We start from the raw sequence: 25,524 nt of genomic DNA on the forward strand, positions 1-25,524 counted from the left end.
ATTTCCACTGTTGAATAGCAGAGCTAATTTTAATTCCATTAAGAGCCTATCTAGAGACTGCTGAGCTGAATTCACTTGGGGCCAATGGTGCACCAGCACTGGGGTCCCCCTACTGCAAACTGAAATCACTAAAAGAGCTAAAATTACTGAGCTGAGATCACTGAGTGCTGTGTTAACTAGTGGGGGGAGCCTGAAAATCTATTGCTAAGTGGCTGGCAGAGCGGAGCAGTTTGTGGGACAGTGGTAGCGGCCCATGGGACAGTGAGCAGAGCAGAGCTGAGCAGTTTGTAGGGACAGCTGGAGCGGTTCATGGGACGGCTGGTGGAGTGGAGTGGCTGGCAGAGCGGAGCAGTTTGCGGGGACGGCTGGAGTGGCTCACGGGGTGGCTGGAGGAGCAGAGCCGTTTGTGGCGAAGGCTGCAGCAGAACTCCACGGAGATGCAAGGCAGTTGGCCTCGGACCACGTAAGGTGCCCCTTAACACCCCTTGTGCCCCCTCCATTTCCACCCAGGCTGGGGGGGGGGTAAAACTCTGCAGCTAAACTTTTGAACTCTGGGGTGGCACTGACCAGGGACAGAGACTTTTGGGTTGTTGGACTTTGGGGTGATTGAACTTAAGACCCTGAGGGGAAAAGGACACTGCCAAATTTACTTGGAAGTGGGTCTTTTGCTCATGGTTTGTGTTATAAATCCTGTTTGTGGTGTTTCCCCAACATAATGCCGCATTGTTTCCCTCCTTTATTAAAAGGCTTTTGCTACACTCAGACTCCGTGCTTGTGAGAGGGGAAGTATTGCCTCCTAGAGGCGCCCGGGGGGTGGTATGTAATTGTCCCAGGTCACTGGGTGGGGGCTCGAGCCGGTTTTGCATTGCATTATTGAAACGGAACCCCTAGATACAGAACCCGGCCCTTGTTGCTGCCAACTCAGAGGGGCAGAAGGGTTACACATGTATGCTGCGGTGACATTCAGATTACTTTTAAAACTTGACTTTACAAAGCACTTGAAAATATACTGTAAGGGACAACCCTGTTACATGGCACACAGACTAGATTATTATTACTACTTTTAATATTTGTATTATGCATGTATCTCAAGGTCCCAATTGAGATCAGCATCCCATTGTGCTGGGCACTGTACAAATACATAGTCCCTGTCCCAAAGAGCTTACAATTTAAATACGAAAGATGGACAAATGGTGAAACACCTTGTGCAAAGCCACCTTGCAGGTCAGTAGCAGAATAGGGAACAGACATCAAGTCTCAGTCCAATACCCTAACGGCTGGGCCACATTGCCTCCCATGACCTAACTTCTTCCCATCTCTGCTTTCAACGATGCTGCCCACAGGCTCTCTCGCAGATTTACCGTCGCTTGCTCTCGTTGTAAAAAAAGCATTAGTTATCAGCGTTGACTGCTAGTTTTTGGAAAAACTAGCTCAAAGTACTATCGTGTATAATTCCAAAATCCTCAGATGACAAGAGGTCCCATTCCCCCCAGGCTAGTCACGCTTGCCCAGCTGCTTTCGTAAGTGGAAGATATCAGATATCTGATCGTTCTCAGCATGGAAAGTTCTTCTCCTAATTTGGTTGTTTTTGTTTCTGTTTTGAGGCGCCATTGTCGGGTCTCCGAATCACTTGCTGGCCCCGTTCCTGACGGACAGTCTTCTGGCATCACGGCAATCCCACTCTCAGCCAAAGCCGAGTGTTTTCCTATGTCTGTCGGGTGCATGGTTTACTGTGTTTTAGATTTCACTTTTGGACGCTTGGAAAGTTCCTTATTTTCCCCTAAGGATGGGGTAAGGTATGTCAACTAAGACCCGGTATTGTCCAGCAGAGGCATTGTCATTGAAGGTAGGTTACTTTGAGCTACACGAAGCAGTCAGCGCACTCCTTACTTTTATCACTGTACCTGAGGACTGTAAGAATATTGTCATTGGGTAAGAAATCTAAATCCAAATATTCGTACTGCTCAGTTTTTACTGATAGCCAATCATCTGCATCTAGGTTCACCAGATGGAATATGGAGAGCTCCTGATATATCCTGTTATTGTCTGTAACTGATGCACATGGATTGAATATCGTTTGCCTGTTGGTGTTGGAACAGGGTGTGAGTAACGTTTGCCTGTTGGTGATGTTATTCACAAGCAGTTCCATCTTAAGGTAGATTGTGTTGCTTGAGAAGTTGGTTAGATGAAAGTGCAAGTTGCAGTAGACCAAGTACAAGCCTGGCGTCTGGATCACTGGGTCTCCTTTGCTGTTGTACGTGATGTCTTGGAGAATATGATTGTTTGTCCACTTCAGTTTTGGACTATTTATTGGCTTTGACACTAGAAAGAAAAGGAAAATGAGCGAATACAATATACCAATGTGGTGTATAGTCTATTTAAACACACAAGTGAGAGCTTGCTGGACTTATTTGCTGGCAAATGGTAGCCATGTATTCTGTCATTCTTCTATAGGAGACACCAACCACTGTCCTAGACCAAAATTCTCAGCCTCAAGCCTAATCGAACACCTCCCTTCCCAACTTAAACCACTTGGCTGCTATCTACAGGTAGGCAGAAACTCCCCCAGCACAAGCAGATATAGTCAAAATGTTGTCAGGAACATGTGGTGGGAAATAGTGGGCACAAAGACATACGTTCATTCAATCTTTGTTTTCATCATTTAAAAACAAAGCATTTTGTTGCTAAAAACTTAAAAAAAAGTTTTCATTTTCCACACAAAACATGCACTATTTTCACGAAAATGTCCATTTAGTCAAAAGGCCATTTTCCACCAATTTTTTTTTTGATGGAAAATCTTCAGTCAGTTTGCGATATAGGCTCGCGTAAACTTGAATTAGCTGGACTCATTCACTGACCTGTCATGTATGCAGCTGCTTTCATAAATGAAGCATTCTGTAGGGTTGTAAAAACAACTTTTAATTCATTCCCTGGAGGAAACAAAAGATAAATAACCATTGCGGTTTCATTTCCGTTAGAGGGTTTGCTACCAGCATTCTTTTGCAGTGATTCTCCAACCCACACCATCATGAACCGTTCCCCATCCCCAGTAAAAAGTGCAAGTCCCATGGTCCTCAACACAGCAGAATCCGATTCTAGCTTCATTTCATTTTTTAATGAATAGAAAAAAACCATTCCTGGTTTAACTTTACTGAAGTTGGGGATGACTTTAGCTCAGTATTGCTTTAAACTCATTCTGCTTATACCCAGATGGAATACTTGTCAGCTGAGTATGTCAATAAAAGACAACAGAGAAAGAACTTGAAAATAAACCAAATATTACCACAGAAATTCATTTACTGGGAGTTATTAACTCAAAGTTCTGGAAACATAATTGTTCCTATTGTAATACATTTTGCAATAATTGTCCCTATTGTACTGCAAGTGACTTAGCCAAAGTACCATTTTCAGAAGAGACTTTGGGGTCTATGGGCATGTTTACACTTGCCATTTAAAGTGCAAAAAGTCCCTTTGTGTGTGTGTGTGTGTGTGTGTGTGTGTGTGCAGAAACTGTGGGAGCGTCTACACTTGCCCATGATTTTTTGTGATGAAGCTCAGAAGTTTCACTGCAAAAAGAAAACCACCTCCACAATCCTTTTGTGGTGATGTGCAAGTGAAGACACGTTCTTCCTGTTTACAGAGCATTTAGCCTCCTGAGGATATCCCACAGTGCCTAGGTGACCACTCTGGCCAGCAGCTCTGCTACTCTGCTGCCAGGTAAACAGACGTCCGCCCCTCCCCCGGTAATGCCTTGGGAACTTTGAAACTCCCCTTCCTGTTTTCTTGGCAAGTGCTCACTTGTCATCTGGCCAGGTGACGCTGGCTGCTCCACGGAGCAAATGATCCCCTGCTTGGAGCAATGCTGAGCTACTGGAGTTGATCAGTGTTTGGGGAGAGGAGGCTGTGCAGGGACCCAGGATGCCCCACGATCAGGCCCCCACTTCCCACAAGACCTATCCTCAAAATGGAGAGAGCTGCACTGTGGGATAGCTGCCCTCAGTGCGCTGCTCTCATCAGCAATGGAAGTGCTGCAAATGTGAACAGTCTCTGACACTTGTGGAAGTGAGAACACAAACCAGTGCTTTTCTTTCACCGGTTCCCAATCACCGGTGAACCGGCAGCACAAAAACTCTGCAAGTGTAGACATAGCCTAGGGGCACGTCTTCACTACCCACCGGATCAGCGGGTAGCGATCGATCTATCGGGGATCGATTTATCGCGTCTAGTGTAGACGCAATACAATCGATCCCCGATCACTCTGCCGTCGACTCCGGAACTCCACCACAGCGAGAGGTGGAAGCGGAGTCAGCGGGGGAGTGGCAGCGGTCGACTCGCCGCCATCCTCACAGCCAGGTAAATCGACCTTAAATATGCAACTTCAGCTATGCTATTTGCGTAGCTGAAGTTGCGTATCTTAGGTTGAACTCCCCCCCCCACCCCCCGTAGTGTAGACCTAGCCTAAGTCTCATTAACTTTCTAAATAACACTTGATCCACACACAGATTTCGTATCAGTAGAACCCATTTAGGGGTATGGTTTTTTTTACTGATATAGTTATACTGGTGCAAGCCTTAGGACCCAGTTACACTGGTATAAAGGTGATGTACACTGGTATCCCTTCTTCCCCATCCCGTATGGGGTTAAGTTATAACAGTATAAGCACATTTAACCACCCCAGCAAGTAGCACTGCTTTAACTAGACCAATGTAGTTAAAGCAGTACAGCTTTCTAGGATAGGCAAGGCCTTGCTTTTGAAAAGGGGATTTAGGCTCACGCAGACACTTTTGACAATTTTACCCGATTTCTTTATAATTAGAGCAACGTTAAGATGGGCTCAAAGATGTTCAGGGGAGTTTGATGACCCTCTAGACCTGAAGGCTGCTGGTTACTTCATACAAGACAATTTGATTGCTGTATATGTTTCTTCCTGCATAACAATAGTGAAAGAGGAATTGGCACGCACAATGCAAGCACTTTCAATCAATCCAGGAACTGAAGCTGGGGAGGAATGGGGCACGGGTAAAGTCAGCAAAACCCAACAAAAGATGCTTGAGACTTTTACCATTAGCTCTTCAGACTCCTTTGCCATCCTTAAGCCTGGAATTACTATTTGCTCATTGTCAGATCCTTAATCACTGGCCTATCAGCATAATCAAGCTGTACACAGAGGACAGAAGGACTGTATAAAGAGGACTTTAAACTTTTTTAGTGGTTCATGAACTCTTGCAATAGTTCCCTGAACGTTATGAAACAATTGCCCGTTTTATATGCCCTTCCGGAGGTTTTATTTCCATTATGCACAATGCATTTCCCCCACATCCTTTTCTCTGATGATGAGGCAATGAGAAATGGCTGATTTGCAATCGTGAAGCCGAGCGACTCAAATTATGCAATGGAGAGGTGATCTCATGCATACTGCGTGTGAACCATATACTGCAGTGAGTAGGGCACTGTATTTCTGTAGCTGCTTTACTATCGCTCAAAAGCAGGAGAACAGGTCCCCCTACTGGGCAAAAAAAGTGCAGCGTAGCTGAAGTTCTGTCAATGCTGCAGGGAGTGAATTTCACATTCTACCACAGTTTGGATACAGATGTTTGTAAGCCAAACATCCACCCTTCTTAACCAATGATCCTGTCAGCTCTTACCCTCTTGCTAACCTGTTCCCCAATTCTCCTTCTTTTATTGATTACTGCAACAGCCTTCTCCTTAGCCTTGACAAATACAATCTTACCGCGCTCCTATCCATTCAGAATTCTGCTGCATAGACCATTTTCCTAGCCCGTCTCTTTGAGCATGTCACACTTCTCTTTGAATCACCCAACTGACTCCCTCTTCTCTATCACGTCAAATAAAAGGTACTTTTCTTCACTTCCAAAGCCCTTCTCGGCCTCACTCCACCCTACCTATCATCTCTCCTTCACTGTCGATGATGCCTCCAGTCTACCCATGCTGAACCCTCCACTGGACTGGTTCAATTTTCAAACAAGCACCTTTCTCCCAGGCTGCCCCTAACGCTTTGGTGTTGCTCCTCGTTAACATCTACAACGCTACCTCACTTAGCCACCTTCAAATCTCTCCTCAAAAATATCCTTTGCTGTGACACTGACAAAAAACCTTGACACAGTTAATATTAATAATAATATTAATAATATATGGAGATATACCTACCTCATAGAGCTGGAAGAGAGCCTGAAAGGTCATTGTATCCAGCCCCCTCCCTTCACTAGCAGGACCAAGTACTGATTTTGCTCCAGATCCCTACGCGGCACCCTGGGTTTAGCAGGCCAATCCTCAAACCACTGAGCTATCCCTTCCTCCATCTGCTGCTCGGGTGCTGAAATCATTGGGATGCTGTCTCATTGTTTCCCTGCACTCCTCCCCTCTGTCTATAGCTGTTGGTTGTCTCTTGTTTTATACTGGGATTGTAATCTCAGGGAAGGGAATGTCTTTTGGTCTGTGTTTGTGTAACCCCTAGCACAGTGGGACCTTGCTCCGTGACCGGGTCTCCCTTGCACTATGGTAACACAAATAATAAATAATAATAATAATAACCATTACTTTGTGATTAAGAAAGAAAGATCTTGCATCTCTTGTCTGTCCTCCCTCCCCCACAATTAGTCCCAATTAGTTTCCCTGACTGTTTTGGCTATAAACTGGGTGTTATAAACTAGAGCACACAGGCCAGGAAATATATTTCAATGCACCACTAATCATTTCCTCCAGATGGGTGAGTGCTACTTTCATAATGTACATGAAAGCCCCATTGACTAAGGGCATGTCTTCACTACCCGCCGAATCGGCGGGTAGCAATCGAGCTATTGGGGACCGACTTATCGCGTCTAGTGAAGAGGCGATAAAATCGACCCCTGATGGCTCTTCCGTCGACTCCGGAAATCCACCGCGGCAAGAGGCGGAAGCGGAGTCTATGGCGGCGCGGCAGCGGTTGACTCGCCGCCATCCTCACAGCCAGGTAAGTCTACCTAAAATACGCAACTTCAGCTACGCTATTCACGTAGCTGAAGTTGCGTATCTTAGGTCGACCCCCCCCGTAGTGTAGACCTAGCCTTAGTCACATAGAATTACCCAGGACATAAGTAAAACCTCTGACCTTTAATCCAGATGCGGAGGGTGTGTTGTCTAGTGGCTAAAACAGGGGACTGGAAGTCAGGATCCCTGGATCTGACACTACAGGACCAAATTCTCCAGGTGTAAATGGGCTTTAATGGAGCTGTATCAGTTTATACCAGCAAAGAATTTGGCCCAAGATATGCAGCCATATTCAAGTCACTTACACCTTTCTGGGCCTCAATTTCTCCTTCTATTAAACTGGCCTAACACTTACTTACCTACCTCACAGGGTTCTTATGAGGCCTTGTTAATGATAGGGCCCACTTCTGCTGTCAGTTACAGTAGTATTAAATCTGGCATAACTCCACTGAGATCAGTAGAGAACAAAATGTGGCCCGTGTGTAACACTAGTTAAGATTTTCAGATACGATTTCCTATAAAAGTGTAAGAAAAGAGATCCTAACGTCTAGGTCTCCAGAACAACTGCTTAGCCTGACTTTTAAGTAAGAAGGTAGAGGTTGCCTGTCATTGGGATGGGGAGCAGTTGAGCAGCTATAGATAATCCTATTGGCTGGCCACTTGTAACGTTGCAATCTTTGTAGTCATACCACCATTGGTCAGGCAGGTGACAAACACAGGAATGAATGAAATTAGATAACACTAAACGTATGACCGAGGCTGAGATTTTCAAAAGGGCCAAAGGTAGGTGATTGTGGCACACGGAAGGTCCATGAGAGTGGGGCACCCAACTCCTCGACTGATGAAAATCCCAGTCAAAGAAAGACCAAAGCACAGATTTAATCACATTGCTTCATGAACTACTGGAAATTGCTCAGATACTACAGTGATGAGAAGAGATGAGAAGAGAAGAGAAGAGAAGAGAAGAGAAGACTCGATGACCTATCCTAGGTACTTAAAATCTGCATCATGATGAAAAATAGGATTTGATAAGATGCATTCATAGCCCTGAACCCTTAAAACTTCATCTGTCCTACAGAAAGGTAGAGTCTGTTTCTGGGGGGGGGGGGGGGGGGGGGTTATGGAAACTCAGTGTTACTGAGTGGAATTCACCCTTCAGATCAGAAAAGCCCCTGTAGCATTTAAAGCTCCAGCAATGCAGGCTCTATTGACCAAGCAAAGAATGGTGCCTTGACATAAAGAGCATGATCGTGCAAAGAGCCTCACTGGATGATCTCAGGACATTCAAGGCATCTCCCACGATCAGCTCTGAGCTGATGTGACTGTACTTGGCCTTTGTAAGCCTGAACTAGCTTTCATTGACGTCAGCAAGTTTTAACAGCATTTATTTGGTGACATCAGCTGTGTTTCTGAGAAAACCAAGCATGGAAAAAAAAAAAAAAAGTCTGGTTGTAGAGAAGCATTTCCTGAGCTCAAGCCGCCACTGGGGCTGCTTATAACCATTTTTCAGTTTTGCTTCTCTAGTTAGTTATTCCGATCGCAAATCAGAGGAGTTCCATGAGTGTAAAACTAGTGTGAGTGTGATCAGAAGCACGGGAAGATCAGTGTGTGCAGGGCTTAAGTCTCTTACGTACAGTGGTGTAAATCAGGAGTAACTCCACTGAAGTCAGTTGGGTTACCTCAGTTTTAAACCACAGTAAGTACGAGGAAAACCAGGGCCAGAGTCTGGAAACAAGGGTAAGAAAATCTTTGCTGGCTGCATTCTTGTCCACTGAGCTGTGTGGTACCTGAAGGTCAAATATGGTGCAAACTTGAGGAGAGGCTGACAGTGGGAAAGAAGCCCTAGAAGGAAGGTGTGCGGAGTATTCTGTCCTGAAGATGCTACTTATGTCACGAGAATCTCAATATTTGTATGCCATTGCCACAGATGCTGGCAAAGGAACCTATCCTGAGGGATGTGATATCTGCATGCTGAAAGACATGGGGAGAGTATCAGCTCACACAAGCCTAGCATAGCTCCTTGGGGTCCAGATCAAGGGAGGCTCCCTGTTTGACGCGACCAATAGAGCTGCTATGTCTATGGCACATGTGTCTCAGGTGGGCTACAGCCTCATCTGTAGTAACACTGAGAACGTGACTCAGATTCCACCAGTCATGCAAGAAGGAAGGAGTCTATAACAGGTACTCAATGTGATTCAGTGGACTGTAGCTTCAGGACATGAGGAATCTGAAGGCCATACACATGCATTCGGTCTCTCTGGCCTGGTCCCCACTAACCCCCCACTTCGGACTAAGGTACGCAAATTCAGCTACATTAATAACGTAGCTGAATTCAAAGTACCTTACTCCGAACTTACCGCGGGTCCAGACGCGGCAGGCAGGCTCCCCCGTCGATGCCGCGTACTCCTCTCGCCGAGCTGGAGTACCGGCGTCGACGGCGAGCACTTCCGGGATCGATCCGGGATCGATTTATCGCATCTAAACCAGACGCGATAAATCGATCCCAGAACATCGATTGCTTGCCACCGGACCCTCCGGTAAGTGTAGACATACCCTCTGTCTCCCACACACAGAGCATGGTGAATCCAGCCACCAGATGGAGCCCTCAGGCAACAGGATCAAGGAGTAAACAGGAGAAGACACGTACATAGGATGTCTTGGCAGATGAAGTTTACCCAGATTAGGTATCAGAGTGGTAACAGTAGGGGGAAAATTAGCATGGGGAAACTAAACTATTTCCTCATGCAAATTTTCCCCCTACTGTTACTCACACCTTCTTGTCAACTGTTTGAAATGGGCCATCCTGATTATCACTACAAAAGTGTTTTTTCTCCTGCTGATAATAGCCCACCTTAATCGATTAGTCTCATTAGAGTTGGTATGGCAACACCCATTTTTTCATGTTCTCCGTATATATCTTCCTACTGTATTTTCCACTGCTTGCATCTGATGAAGTGGGCTTTAGCCCACGAAAGTTTATGCTCAAATAAATTTGTCAGTCTCTAAGGTGCCACAAGTACTCCTCGTTCTTTGTCCTGATTAGGTAGTCACCCCATTTCAATGAACATGTAGTGCATCAGGTTTGGTTGGAGCTGAAGGAGCTGAAGATTTGTGATCCTTATGAAATTATTTAGGAGGTTCATAAAATGAGTTCAGCTTATTTTAAGTATAATTTGAACCAATATTATTCTACACATCTGGTTCAAATAATACTACGAATTTCTAGCTGAAGAGCTGCCTGTGAAGAGACCCCTGTAGCTAGGCACCCACAGCCTGAGTGACCTATAGATGGGATCCAGTACACAGTGTATCTGCTTTTTGGCTAGCCTCTCTCTCCTCCAGCTGTTCATCTCCATCTCCTAACCCAATAACGTTAGAGTTACATGGCCAAACCCACTATTGTTTAAGTTGCCTTTGAAATTAGGCAAAATGAGTTCACCCATCTCTAGCAAATATCTGCTTAGCTATCTGAGAGTATTTTAATTAAACCTGTGGGTTTGCTTTTGTGTCCTGCCACCAGCGGCAAGACATGGCACCTGCTGCTGCTGTCAGATCCTAGGGGGTCGTACAAACTGAGCAGAGCTCTTCAGCATGACATTCGTGTGCTGCTCTTACTAGGGCTCCGTTGTGGAGGAAAGCAGGTAGCCCTAGAAAGCAGTGTGATTAAGAGTTCTAGTCCCAGCTCTGTCAATAACCTGCTGGATGCTTCAATCGGCCTCCGTTTCCCCTCCCACCTTTTTGTCTGTCCTGTCTCTAGGGCAGGAACTGCCTTTCATGATGTGCCTGCACAGTACATAGCACAATGGGGCCCTGATCTCTAGGCTCTCTTATAATATGAATAATCGTAACGAATTAGAGATGCGGCAAAATTTCCAGCGTAGCAATTTTTTGTTGGAAAATGCTGACTTGGTGGAATCGATACGTTCCACAGGAACACATTGATTCCGTCGAAACTTTCACCAGAAACTAAGGTGGCTGCGGCCGTCTGTCTCCCTGGTTTCCTGCTATCTGAGCTGCTCGCCCAACTCCCCAGCCTCCTCAGCCTCCCAGCTGGTGGGATCTCTTGTATATCACAGGCTATTAAATGTATGGAGTTTAGACTAAAACGTCTCTTCCACAAATGCATCCAGTCTTGATTTCAAGATATCAGGAGATGGAGACTCCATCACTTCCCTTGGTAGTTTGTTCCAGTAGTTAATCGCCCTCACTACAAGCAAGAGGTGGTTTATTTCTAATTTTAATTTGTCTGGCTTTAACTTCCAGCCACTTGTTCATGTTATGCCAGACCTATTGCATTGGTGGTCAGGTAGGGACGCCTGGTTTAGAAGTAAACTGAAGGACCTGATTAGCATTTGCAAGCCCAGACTTGCCACCACCCACTTTTTCTCCTAAAAGAAAACAGAGGAACAAAGAAAAAACGGGTTCTATAATTGGGGACTAAGAAGCTATCAGAGGGTAATACCAAACCTGTCTGTCAAATTCCATACTAAAGTCCTGGCAAGGTAACCTTCTCCTCCCCACATTACATATACAAATGCACTGACTATAACATGCAAAGATGGATCAGTAAAATTGCAGTCTCTCCATAACTCTCAGTCCAGACAGACTCCTTAGAAATTGACTACCATCATAAGACCGGATTCTGCTTTCTCTTACATTGTTGTTGCCCCAGTGTAACTCCAGAGTCTTCAGTGAAGTTGTACCAGATTTACTCTGGTGTAAGAGAAATCAGATTCAAACCAATAAGACCAAATTGTGCTCTTAGTTCTATTGGTATAAATCTGGAATTATTCCACTGACTTCAAGTTTATTCTGATTTACTCGGGCATAATAGAGATGAAAATATGTCCTGCGTTGTCTAATCACTCAACTGCTAATAGAAGAACAGGAGTACTTGTGGCACCTTAGAGACTAACAAATTTATTAGAGCATAAGCTTTCGTGGACTACAGCCCACTTCTTCGGAGTCCACGAAAGCTTATGCTCTAATAAATTTGTTAGTCTCTAAGGTGCCACAAGTACTCCTGTTCTTCTTTTTGCGGATACAGACTAACACGGCTGTTACTCTGAAACCTGTCAACTGCTAATGAATTTCAATATCTTACTTCCAGGCAAACAATGAAGTATCTCCTGGTATACCCCAGGGTCAATAAGAGCAGAGATTGGGGTCATGTCTTCATGATCCAGAGAAGAACAAGAGGAGTCAGCAAGCTGGAGACATAGAACTTGAAGGGAAATGATAGATGGAGAGGTTTGTGGAGCCCCAATATCTGACTCTCACCAAACAGCTTCTGGCAGGCAGAAATCACTTGTTAAACAGAATGGTACATGCATGCCAAGAACCATGGAAAGGATTTCACAACTGCAGAGACTACATTTCAGGAAAGATTTATTTTATGGTGATCTTAAATTTTTCCCTCTGTTGCTTGTGCCATTCCACCGAATATCGAAAAGAGATTTAGCGATGCTTTTGTGGTGCTTTTTCAAATAAACATTTAATTAGCTGGCAAAGCATCCTTTCAATTAGACGCCATTAGATGATTTAAAACCTATCCCTGGAGGATTGACAGCTGAGTAAGGAATATGAACACCTGAATAAATTTGCTGTTAAGTACCCATTGGTATTTAGTTAATAAGATGCAATAGGATGTAAACTCTAAATGAAACATGAGATGAAAATGTAATGCATGTTTTTAGTATCACTCAATCAACTCTGGAAAGTAGCATATGTCTATCCCATTGTGAAGTTGCCTGATGATACATTTTTTAATTACTTGATCATCTGCTATTTTTTCCACTGCACTCTTGCCTCCTTCAGGACACAGAGGGGTAGAATTAAGGTTGCACCAACAACCATAAATCTGGCATTTCCTAACTTTTGAATGCTTGACTTTACAACCTAACTAATTGTCTCTGAATGTAGCTTTTTGTATGTAATACATATAGGTGGCATTTCCCCCCTCTGTATAGAATGTATATTTACACTAAAGCCACTTTATTCCAATTGAGTCACGGAAAGGCACACAAATCCCACTTTGAGTATGTCTACAGTGCAGCTGGGAGCGAATGACAATTGACAGCTTGTAAGCTCCCTGAGAGTGCACATTCCTTCTGTCTGACATTCCCCAGTTATTCGTGCTGAGAGAGAGCAATTGGCAGGAGCTGGCTGGGAAGAAATCAAGGTTTCAGTGTGTTTATTTAGAACCATAGAATCATAGAACTGGAAGGGACCTCGAGAGGTCATCTAGTCCAGTCCCCTGCACTCATGGCAGGACTAAGTATTATCTAGACTATCCCTGACAGGTGTTTGTCCAACCTGCTCTTAAAAATCCCCAATGATGGAGAGTCCACAACCTTCCTAGGCAATTTATTCCAGTGCTTAACCACCCTGTCAGGAAGTTTTTCCTAATGTGGAACTTAAACTACCCTTGCTGCAATTTAAGCCCATTGCTTCTTGTCCTAGCCTAAGAGATTTACAAGAACAATGTATCTGCTTCTGCCTTGTAACAACCATTTATGTACTTGAAAACTGTTATCATGTTCCCTCTCAGTTTTCTCTTCTCCACACTAAACAAACCCAATTTTTTCAATCTTCCCTCACAGGTCATGTTTTCTAGACCTTTAATCATTTTTGTTGCTCTTCTTTGGACTTTCTCCAATTTGTCCACATCCTTTCTGAAATGCGGTGCCCAGAACTGGACACACTACTCCAGTTGAGGCCTAATTAGCGCAGAAGAATTACTGCTCGTCTCTTCCTTACAACATTCCTGCTAATACAAGAATAAGTGAGAAATCTACCTTGCACCACAGAGAATTGTATTGTATCATTAGCTCTGGATTAAATATACATTCATTGATCGCCAGTTTCGTTGCACCTGATTTTCATCAATTCCTCTGTCTATGGTAAACATCCACTACTGCAGCTCCCTCTGCCTCTTACTAATTCGGGCTAAAGCCTCAGCAGGCTGTAAATCAGCATCACTCCAATGACGTGGGTGAGGCCATGTCAAATTACAATTGCCAAGGCTCTGAGTGTCTCTTTTAGTCCCTATATTCACACTGCCAGTGCCTTCCTTTCCGTCTCTAGAAATGGCCTAGCCTCGGCTGATGCTGTTTTGCAAAGCTTCTGAGGGCATATGTAAAGCTTACTCAGATTCTGATATCAACCTCAGTTACTCTGGTGTGAAGCCAAGTTGGCTCCCCTGAAGCCATTACTCTGGATTGGTACTGGGGTGACTGAGAGCAGAATCTGGACTTCAAGGATCTAATCTTCTCTTTACCCAAACCTGGTTGTGTAAATTAAACCTTGAGTTATTTCCAGAGAGATTCAATCTGAAAACGATAAGAAGTGATGAGACATTTATGATGCCAGGAAGCCTGTGATGGTATAGTTGGCACATGACGGCAGTTTGGTATGCTGGATAGCATATGTACTTGGCCAGCCACTGCTCAGAGTTACCTCTGTGTAAATGCTGAGTAAGAGAAAGGATGATCTTGTAATTAAGGCACTGGACTAGCACTCAGGTGTTCCTGGTTAAACTCTTGACTTTGCCACATGCTTTCTGTGTGACCTCGGCCTAGCCAATATAAATCGTTGTGCCTCAGATTCCCCTATGTGTAAAATGATAATGGTAATGATGCTTTCCTTCTTCTTGGAGGTGGAGCTAAATTCATTAATATTTGTGAAATGCTGAAACACTTGGTGATGGGGGCCCATCTAAGCAGATGGATAATTGCAATGAAACCAACAATTACTCCAGTTTTATGATGGTTTAAGTGAAAGAAGACTCTTGGCCCACTGTCTACATTATTCTCATTAGAATTGTCTCCCCCTCTGTGCTCTGTTTTTCCCCACATATTTCTCCCTCTGCCTCTCTTGATGCCCTATTTTTCACCATCCTCCCACCTACCTCCGCCTCAACTCTCCTTCTTTCTTGCATCCTCTCCGAAGCAGAATGTGAACCCAGTACTGTTTGAAGTCATATCAATCCCGTGAGCCCATGGTGTCCCAGTGGTTTTGACATGAGTGACAATGACCCATCCCTAATAAAAACAGGGTAAAATGTGTCTCTGCCAGCAGGAATGCAGGACTGAGCCATCCACGTGCTACCTTATAATCAGATTAATGTTCACATCCTCTGGCAAAAAAACATACTGTACCAAAGACAAGACGTGCTTGTTATTTGCTTAGCTGTGCACTGGTTTCCGGAGGTACCGAGTAACTTGTAAGCTTTTTCCACTGGCTCGGGTTTTACAACAAGAGGAGAGTTTGGGTAAGTGATTAAGAGTTGCACAAACAGCTTTTCATCACCCTGGATGGCATTTGCATTATAAACCAGGCAAATTATATTGATAGTCAGTTACAGGTCTTACCTGTGCTGGGTGCTGTAATGCCGTCCTCTGGAGGAGCCAGACCCTGAAAGAAAAGGAAGGGAGCCGATATTTATTCTAGGGCCTATAAATACTTGTATTAAAGGTACAGAGTGGTTTCAAGTTATGTTCTATTACATTCTGTCCCTGAAGAGTGAAATTCAACCTGAGCAGCAGACCAGCGCAAGGCCTTATCCATCACTTATGTCCCATGGTGTCCTACAAGCAAGAGGTGGTTTATTTCTAATTTTAATTTGTCTGTCCTCCAATTCGGGCTGCGACTAGAACCAGAAGTGCTGAAATGACAGGCAAAAGGATCTTTGCTCAGTGGCCACAAGGAGGAAATACCTGAAAATGTCAAGGGAACATACTTGACAGTGAGCTAAAGTCTAGTGACTCCTGCTACGGTTAGCTGGGGAGAAGGAAGAAAGGTCAAGAGTAAAAGGCATGACTTGGTTCTGATTCTGTAAATCTGTCTGAAGCACAAGGATCAGCCTTGTGATCCCTTCCATTCCTCCAAGTCCTGAGGTGCTAGTCCTAAATGTCCATGAATGTTTTTAATATAACACTCTGGCCAGCGGTGCCTGTGACCCCCTTCTGTGACTGACCCACAGATCAGCTGCTACTGCTCTCATCTAAGGCACTTCCTCCTTTAGTCCAAATGGTAGAAGTTTGTACTGTGTTACTAGAGCTCTATTTAGGTACTTATATGACCCTTGTTACTGGTAATATCTGAGGGCCAGATCCTCAAAGGTAGTTAGGTGCCTAATTCCCAAAGGAAGCCAGTGGGAGTTAGGTACCTAAATGCCTCTGACAATCTTAGCCTGAGCGACTCACAGCCATTAATGGATTTTACCTTCTAAGGATCCCCGTGTGACGGGGAAAAATGCTATCTCCATTTTACAGCGGGAGAACAGAGGCATGGGGTAGAATGGGTGACTTGGCCAAGATCACTGAGGGAGGCTGAGCTGGAACTTAAATGCAAGTCTCCTGTGCTTCAATCCAGGGCCCTAGCCATTAGACCATCTTTCCCACTATGGGACCCCACAACAAGGAGTCAGAGCATTAAATCTCAGTGCAATATCCTCGGCTCTAAAAAGAGGTGGGTGTATTTTGCCACGTGAAGAAGGAAACTTTGCATCTACAATTACATTTCACACGGGCTGTCGATTAATCGCAGCTAACTCACGCGATTAACTCAAAAAGTTTAATTGCGATTAAAAAAATTAATCGCGATTAATCTCACTGTTAAACAATAGAAAACCAATTGAAATTTATTAAATATTTTTGAATGTTTTTTCTACATTTTCAAATATATTGATTTCTATTACAACACAGAATACAAAGTGTACAGTGCTCACTTTATATTATGATTTTATTACAAATATTTGCACTGTAAAAATGATAAAAGAAATAGTATTGTTCACTTCACCTCATGCAAGTATTGTAGTGTAATCTCTTTATCGTGAAAGTGTAATTTACAAATGCAGATTTTTTTTTGTTACATAATTGCACTCAAAAACAAAACAGCTTTAAAGCCTACAAGTCCACTCAGTCCTACTTCAGCTAATCGCTCAGACAAACAAGTTTCTTTACATTTACAGGAGATGCTGCTGCCTGCTTCTTATTTACAATGTCACCTGAAAGTGAGAACAGGCGTTTGCATGGCACTTTGTAGCCGGCGTTGCAAGGTATTTACATGCCAGATATGCTAAACATTCATATGCCCCTTCATGCTTCGGCCACCATTCCAGAGGACATGCATCCGTGCTGATGATGCTTGTTAAAAAAAAAATGTGTTAATTAAATTAGTGACTGAACTCCTTGGGGGACAATTGTATGTCTCCTGTTCTGTTTTACCCGCATTTTGCCATATATTTCATGTTATAGCAGTCACAGATGATGACCCAGCACATGTTCATTTTACGAACACTTTCACAGCAGATTTGACAAAATGCAAAGAAGGTACCAAGGTGAGATTTCTAAGGATAGTTACAGCACTCGACCCAAGATTTAAGAATCTGAAGTGCCTTACAAAATCTGAGAGTGACGAGGTGTGGAGAATGCTTTCGGAGGTCTTAAAAAAGTAACACTCCGATGCGGAAACTACAGAACCAAAACCACCAAAAAAGAAAATCAACCTTCTGCTGGTGGCATCTGACTCAGATGATGAAAATGAACATGCGTCGGTCTGCTCTGCTTTAGATCATTATCGAGCAGAACCCGTCATCAGCAAGGACGCATGTCCCCTGGAATGGTGGTTGAAGTATGAAAGGACATATGATTCTTTAGCACACCTGGCACGTAAGTATCTTGCGATGCCGGCTACAACAGTGCCATGCGAACGCCTGTTCTCACTTTCAGGTGACATTATAAACAAGACGTGGCAGCATTATTACCTGTAAATTGTAACCAAATTTGTTTGTCTGAACGATTGGCTGAAGTAGGACTGAGTGGACTGATAGGCTCTAAAGTTTTACATTGTTTTATTTTTGAATGCAGTTATTTTTTGTACATAATTCTACATTTGTAAGTTCAGCTTTCATTATAAAGAAATTGCATTACAGTACTTTTACTAGGTGAATTGAAATATACTATTTCTTTTGTTTTTTACAGTGCAAATATTTGTAATCAAAAATAAATATAAAGTGAGCACGGTACACTTTGTATTCCGTGTTGTAATTGAAATTCATATGTTTGAAAATGTAGAAAACATCCAAAAATATTTAAATAAATGGCATTCTATTATTGTTTAACAGTACAATTAGTCGCTATTAATTTTTTTAGTTGCGCGATTAATCCCGATTAATTTTTTAATCGCTTGACAGCCCTACATTTCATTAAATGCAATCAGGCAGTGGTTCCACAGCTGTTTATAAAGGAGTGTTTTGCAAAGCAATCGAGCTATTAGCATTAGAGCGAGCCTTTCATCTTTCAAACCTTCCTCTGAGATGGAGGTTAGGGGGGAAAATATATAAATCTGACGACTCATAGTTTGCTGTGCAGATGGGGTGACTTGAGAAAAATTAAAATGCACTAATGTATCGCATTCCCTCTTGGAAAGTCTCAGAATGGATGGAGAATAAAAGATACTAATGCATTTTATTTCAAGAATAATTGAGTAGACACCCAAATAAAACTTTAGTGCTTGCTTCTAAACGTTATTGGGTGGGGTTTTTTTTTTTCCTTTCCCACAGCAAGAAGATTGAGTTTAATGCTCTAATTTGAAATGTAAAGCGTTCCCCTCCAGGTGCTCAAAGAGATGAAATTGTATTGTACAGGCTTGGGAAAAATTCATTATAAATCTGCAATGGCTCTGTGTGCAGGGGATGAACGGTCTCAGTCATCACAAGCAGAGTGATTTGCGTTTGCTTCATTAGAGAAAACGATAATCATGTGCCAGGGAAAATCAGCTTTTAAAAAGGGCTTTTATAAAAAACCTTCCCTGGTGTCTCGGTTGTCATCTAATCAAAATCATCTTGATAAATGGCTCTTGCAGACCCCTCTCCCTGGGAGAAAACCGGCAAAGGTCATGTATCCCCTGACTGGAAAGGAATGATACCCATAATAATTAAACAACCGTGCAATAACAAACAACGAGGTGTGAGGATTACTGTGGCGTCAGATTCCAGCACATGCCCTGCAGAAGATAGAAGTAGGGATGGATGAATGAGCTTGGGGAAAAGAAGCACTCTTTTATCAGATTCCATGCCTCTTTTTAAAACGGAATTTGAATGCAGGGCCAAATTCAGCTAGTATAAGTAGGTGTCACTTAGTTAACTTCAGTGCACTTGCACGAGTCTGTTCTGAAATTTTCTTTCTTTCTTTCTTTCTTTCTTTCTTTCTTTCTTTCTTTCTTTCTTTCTTTCTTTCTGTTCAGATAACTTTTTTCAGCCACTTGTGAGTATCTCAACATCCAGGCTCCAACCAGAACCTACAACACTGAACTGTCACCAAAATCTCCCATCTGGGCCCACATGTGGAGAGAAAATCTATTGTTATGAGCAATTTAGCCTACATTTGCAGACCCAAGTGGTTTGAATTCAGTAGTTGGGCTAAGATTCAGATAAGCATCCCTATTTACAGGCATGGTATTCAACCTGACTCCAAATTCCCCGGGGTGAAGTCCTGAGAATTTGACCTTAGTGGGATGGTTTGCTATTGACTTAGTTGAAGCCATGAATTCACCCCCAACCATTTGAGATTCACCCTTGAATTGTGAGGATACAGGCTGAGTATCTTTAGCTCCCTTAGGATTGAAAGTCCATTTTACCTGCATTCACACTGAAGTCGGGATTGGTCTTATAAAATCCACGTAAAGGCACTGAACTAACATAGTGCTATACAGAGCCATCAGGACAGCATCATTAGTTCAGGAGTTTTGGGGTGCTGAGTCTATGCCACCGGAGTCATGCATGCTCAGCAGCTCTGAAAACCAGGCTCCAGGGGGGAAATCTTGGGCCTATCAACCTCAGTGGGAGTTTTGCCCTAGGATGTCACCCTACTTAAACTATCTAGTATTAAAACAACAACAGTTCCCCATTTTTCTGCCTTTTAAGAGGTGCAAGAATATGAAGACAGAAAAATTAATGAATGAGCCCCAGCCATTACAGCTAGCCCCTATAGTCCCACAGGGCCTATAATCAGCTACCTAATTCTTAATCTTTGGATATACTTGTTACAAGCAGAGGCTGTAAAAGGTGCATCCTGTTGCACCAGCATCATAATGCTTCATACTTTTCATCTGAGGACCTCAACGTGGGTGAGCATCATTACTCTCATTTTACAGATGGGGAAACTGAGGCAGAGACAATTTAAGCAGCTTGCCCAACCTCTCACATAGTCAATGGCAGAACTGGGACTAATGATCCACAACTTCTGGCTCAAGCCTCGCACTTGGCCTGAGACGGGGCATCATTACAAATGCAGGCGTAACTACAAGGGAATGATTTTAGTGCCGGCGAACGGTACCAGGCTGACAGCCTAGGACAGTGAAGGATACTGTTTAACCATAGAAAAGTTACAGCCTGGGTTTGAGCAGAGCAGATGGGTCTTGCTCCCATCAAGATGCCTTAGTCCTGTTTTGCAGGGTTCTATTTTAGGAGTGTGTGGCTCATTTTCCATGGTATTCAGTTCTTGCTGTCTCTGCCACGTTTACCCACCAGGGGGCACGCTTTAATGCAAACTGCAACATGTCCACGTAGGAAATAGAGTGAAATTTTTCGAAATCATGTTGGCCAGTGTAGTACACAGCCATCGGATAGGAATGACTTTTGGTCTGTACTGAGCTGGGCTGGATTCCAGCTGGTGAAATTGTTCTAGAATTTTAACTTTAACAGGTTTCAAAACTAGACCATTCCGTATAATTACTGGGCACCTACGTATAAAACTTTGCATCATTGCTGTAATAGGGCTGAACAGCTCTGGGGAAAAAACAAAACCAAACCCTATCAGGTTAGAAACATGAGCATTTAGAAACCCCTGAAACGTCCTGTCCCTCTGTGTAGTTATGATGGCTGATAAAATACAAGCTTGGGGATGAATGGGGTGTACTATTGCCATGTTCACTGCAACCTTTTGCTACAGCCTGGTAATTTAAGGCTGGTGCTCCATAATAATTATTGTTTACATCACACCCTCTGCCCGCATATGCATCACGGAATATATACCTACAGCAGCAATGAAACGCAGACACCTCTGAGGTGCAAGGCATCTGTCTCTCACAGCTGCAATCAGAAAGGGAAATTTTGTCCAAGGCCCCGCCATGGCAAACCCTTCCACTTTTATGAAAAACAAGATCTCACCTAAAAGAGCGAGATTCAGTAAACTGGAAGATGGTCAATGTATCTCTAGCGGAAGCATGAAGAACTGAGCCGACTCTGTCCCGATACATAATTCCACGGAGTCTAAACTTACACTGCTAAGCCATGGCCTCTAGAGAAGTGGGCGTGAAGAAGACTTTTTTTGGTGCGCTATAAAATGCACTAGGATGGATTATTATTTAATGACATTTGCATTAGATCCGGAGGGATAATTGGATTTATAGGTGTTTATTGTGGTCTTCCATGTTGTATACTCTATGTTCGGGGCATCTTGATTTCAGGTCTGCAGAGCTCCTGTGCTTTTTTATTGAATTTCACCTTACGTAAGGTCCTTAAATCTGAACCTTTTTTTTCAGTGGAAATTTGTTACGAGGGAGATTTTCAACAGCACAAATGAGGGCTAGGCAGCCAACTTCAGGGGTGGCTCCAGGCACCAGCTGAGCAAGCTGGTGCTTGGGGCGGCAGATTGTTGGAGGCGGCATTCTGCCCAATCCTAGGGCGGCCCGGCCGCTTTTTTTTGGTTTTGTTCTTGTTACGCTCCGGCCGCCCTGTAGGGGGCAGCAGCGCGGAGAACCAGAGCGCCCTGCAGGGCAGTCCTCTTCCTTCCCTCCCCGCCGACCAGAGCAGAGCCCTTGCGGCAGGCAGCAGGAGCCGGCGCAGCGGGAGGGGCCACGTGGCAGCGCCCCCGCCCGCTCCCTCCCCTTCCCGCCCCCCCCAGCCGGTCCCCCTGCACCTGCGCCCTGGCCAACTTCCATTGACTGTCAACAGGCACTGGCTACCTAACTGCCCTGTGTGCCTTTGGCAATCGCCCATCAAGCCAGCTGGAAAAGACTTTCGAGAAAATCAAACCAGCCGCTGGGTCTGCTCCAGCAGCACGGTTGGGTGCAGCGTGTCACAGCACTGAGCCCTATGAGCCATGTGGGTCCGACGATGAGAACTTCTAAAAAACACCTGCATTGTGGGGGTGCATTGAAGAAAGCACCTAGACTAGAGGATCCCCTAACTCAACAGCAACAAACTTAGTTCTCAGAGGAGTTCCTGCCCCGTCTGACACTGAGCATGAGCACGAGGGAGGAGGCATGTTCCAAATGAGAACCGCATCCCACTGAGGAACTGCTCATGGGGTGGCACAGTTCTTCATTTGGGCTTGAAGGTTAGTCACTTCCCCATTGACAGAGAGTAAAGGGACCACAGGGAGATGATTTAAGCATGTGAGTTCTTTAGTGTCTTGAAAGCAAGACCAGGAGACACGTTCCTTACTCCCTAATCCCCCCATGCAGCACAAAATTGCAGCATGATTCTCTGCATCACACGCCTGAGCTATCAGCTTGCCGCTTTCTCCTTTTGCAAGCTCTGTTTCCAAAATGAACAACCTTAATCCTTCATTATGATTCCTCTGGCATTTAGTGTAACAGCATTTATCCTGATGCAGCGCTAATTCAGTGTTAAATTTACTGTTAATAAGTACTACTGGAACCAACATTATGTGGGATCTCTGCAGTAATTAAGTAATCCATTATTTTAGATGTTTCCTTAGTGTCCCATTAGTTGATTATTATGTTAAAATACCTGAATCTCATTCTGACTACGCTTACACTGGTTTTCCCATAGTGTAACAACCTTGATTTCAATTAGGTAACTCCTTATGTACACTGATGTAACGGAGAGATGAATTAGACCCTGAGGTTTCATTTTTAGGTAAATTCCAGATAGTTCCATACACACTCGATTTAGTAATTCAAGAGAAAAGAACATGATGGGTAGCATTTTCCAGTCCAACTTTTTCCCATAAAGCTGGGTCTTTAGCTACTGTAGTTTCCCTTCTAACAGGTGCAGTGGGGCATCTTCAGAACTTGGATTTATAATAAGATTTCTAACCCGACTGGGTGAAAGCCTGGCTCCACTGAAGGCAATGGCAAAACTCTCGCTAATTTCAATAGCTTCAAGATTTTAGTCACTATGTCCATAATCAACTGCACAGAGAATATAACCCCATTGCCCCATCCTGAAATACACCATTGGCTCCCCATTCATTCCAAGATCTAGCTCAGAGCTGTCCTCTTTTATTTTCAAATACTCCACAGGCTTGTCGACAACCTACCTCAGAGTTCCCATTTTTCTTGCTCCTTATCTGCAGTTAGCACTGACCTGCTTTCTTGTTCCTTCCTCCAAACTTGACACTCAGTTCAAGAGCCTTATCCTCTGCAGCTTGTGCTAGTTTGGAACGGCTTCTCTGCCTCCCTCTACTCCAGTGTCCTCTCCATTGTTTTCCAAAGCCAATCTGAAAACATCTATCCTCCTCCCTCACTTATGTCCCCTTATGTCTCTCTCCGTCTGTTAATGAGCTTGAAATCTGAATGCTTGCAGGAATGTACCATGCAATGCCTTTGAAGCATTGCTTCTCCCCACCCCACACACTTTGCAAACTACCATTACTTGCAAATACATGGTGTCATACACAGTGGTTCCTTCTATCACATCAATCAATAAAGAATTTTGGCAAAGCATCACAGTACTATAAGAATTGCTATGGTGGATCAGACCTCAGGTCCACCTAGCCCAGTGTCCTGCCTCTGATGGTGGCCAGAACCAGATGCATTAGAGGAAAGTATAAGAACCACGCAGTAAAAACCTCATTCTAGGCACTCCTGATGGATTATGTCGTGGAGCATGAGGTTTTCTATTTCCCTTGTGTGGAAGATATTGTGCACAAGAAACTAGTATTTTACTTAGAGAAAATAAATAATTTCCTTATAACATCTCTCTCTTTCTCTTCCGCTGTTTTGCCTTTAGCTTCCGAATCTACATTTTGTGCACTGAACCTCCAGTTGCAAGAACCCTTTTAGAGAGCGGGAGGAAAAAAGAGACCGACGGAGAAAAGATGGCAGTGACTTACCTTCCTCTGAACAATTAAGACCATGATGGTTGCTAGAGCAAAGACGAGGCACACCGTGAGGGAAGCTGTGGTGAAATAGAAGTATGTTTTGTTGGTGGCACTGAGCCTCCTTGAAACACCGTCTTCAGTCATGGCCATGGCTGCTTCATGAGAATCATTCACCTGGAAAAATGTTTGCTCTGGTGAGGAGCACATTCTTATATAGCCCTCAGTGTATCACTCCGTATCTCCCCTTGATCAGATTCTCATTCGCAGCCCATCTCCACTCCTAGCAGGATTTTCCCCCTTCATCCTGGGCTCATGTGATCTGGAAAAAAAGCTTCATCATTCGTCGTACGAAGAAAAAGGGACCCGGGGGCGTGAGGCAGGATGCAGCCGTGAAGAGGGGAAGGAGCTTCATGTTCTTGATCAGGGATTTCATGAAGGCAGCCTCTCATGCTGCACCGGAGGTTTCTGATGTCAGAAGGTGAATGGTAACCAAGGTTGGTCCCCCCCCTCCCCTTCCACCCTCTTTCTGTGAAACTGAGTGCAAGGCAAATGCTGTTTCACTTCCGACTCAACTACAGTGATAGTTCAGTACAGTAAATCACCCTGGCCGATATCTTCCTGTTTCACAGTGTAGTTCCTTCTCATTCTTAGTCAAGCGTTGTAGGACTGTGATCTCCTTTTCTCCTCTGGAGATCCGGGTCCAGGTGTGATTGAGCCAACACGAGCTTGGTGAACATGGAAACATTGGGTGGGAGTGTCATAAGTGCCTACATGACTTAGGAACACAAGAACCATTGAAAGTCCGTGGGAGTCCGGCTCCTCAATCACTTTGGGCATGTCTACACTGCAGTTGGCAGCGTGCCTCCCGGCCTGGAGAGACAGACTCACACTGGCGCTGCCTGAGCTAGCATGCTAAAAATAGCAGTGTGGCATTTGCAGCATGGTGGCACAGCAGATTCAGAGCTGAAAAGACCTTGCAACGGCCTGACAGCAGCAATTCTGCTGGGAGGGACTGTTGGATGGACTCCTTTCATGGTGGACTCCAGAAAAATAGCTCAGGTAGGAAGATGGCTGCCTAGAAAAGAAGGGTAGTTTTGTGGCGAATGAAGTAGCTTGTGTCTCAGCAAAACCAGTTTTGATTCCAGTGAGCTGTGGCACACCACACAGTCCATCTGTGCCTCAGTTAGACAGCTATAAAATGGGGACAATAATGCCTTTTTGCTCTCCTGTCTCTTTAGACTACACAGTGTTTGCACTGAGACTTGCTATTACTATGTGTAGTACCTGGCACAATGAAGCCCCAGTCTTGGTTGGCCCTTAGGCACCACTGTAATAAACGTGAGTAAGAGTAATACACCTGTACTGTAGTACATAGAATCATTCTAATAGGCGGGCACGCAGATCTGATGCTGGTGACGGTTGTATAATGAAGTTTGGTGGGAAAAATGACTGGACATCTTAG

General features: G+C 44.1%; 1 protein-coding gene and 1 long non-coding RNA gene across 2 annotated transcripts; one reads left to right on the forward strand and one right to left on the reverse strand.

Moving 5' to 3' along the window:
- Positions 1 to 1,048: 1,048 nt before the first annotated feature.
- TNFSF8 (TNF superfamily member 8) lies at positions 1,049 to 24,604 on the reverse strand. Its single transcript, XM_005301376.5, has 4 exons — positions 24,075 to 24,604; positions 15,360 to 15,402; positions 2,859 to 2,930; positions 1,049 to 2,322 (listed from the first exon to the last, which is right to left on the reverse strand). The coding sequence occupies exons 1-4, from the start codon at positions 24,267 to 24,269 to the stop codon at positions 1,862 to 1,864; spliced, it is 771 nt and encodes a 256-aa protein (XP_005301433.2). The 5' UTR covers positions 24,270 to 24,604; the 3' UTR covers positions 1,049 to 1,861.
- On the forward strand, positions 1,710 to 13,844 carry LOC135976521 (uncharacterized). Its single transcript, XR_010593712.1, has 3 exons — positions 1,710 to 1,846; positions 12,098 to 12,237; positions 13,590 to 13,844. It is a non-coding gene; the product is annotated as an uncharacterized LOC135976521 (long non-coding RNA).
- Positions 24,605 to 25,524: the final 920 nt, after the last annotated feature.

This window comes from Chrysemys picta, chromosome 18, assembly GCF_011386835.1.
Source record: "Chrysemys picta bellii isolate R12L10 chromosome 18, ASM1138683v2, whole genome shotgun sequence".
NCBI classification, from domain to species: domain Eukaryota; kingdom Metazoa; phylum Chordata; order Testudines; family Emydidae; genus Chrysemys; species Chrysemys picta.

What these genes read in the sequence shown, in the direction of transcription:
- TNFSF8 (XM_005301376.5), bottom strand. Translation starts at nt 24,269, where the DNA reads ATGTGCTCCTCACCAGAGCAAACATTTTTCCAGGTGAATGATTCTCAT. An exon ending in TCTTAATTGTTCAGAGGAAG is followed by an intron (nt 15,403 to 24,074) that starts GTAAGTCACTGC and finishes CTTTTCTTTCAG; the next exon opens with GGTCTGGCTCCTCCAGAGGA. An exon ending in AGCAGCTGCATACATGACAG is followed by an intron (nt 2,323 to 2,858) that starts GTCAGTGAATGA and finishes TTTTCTTTCTAG; the next exon opens with TGTCAAAGCCAATAAATAGT.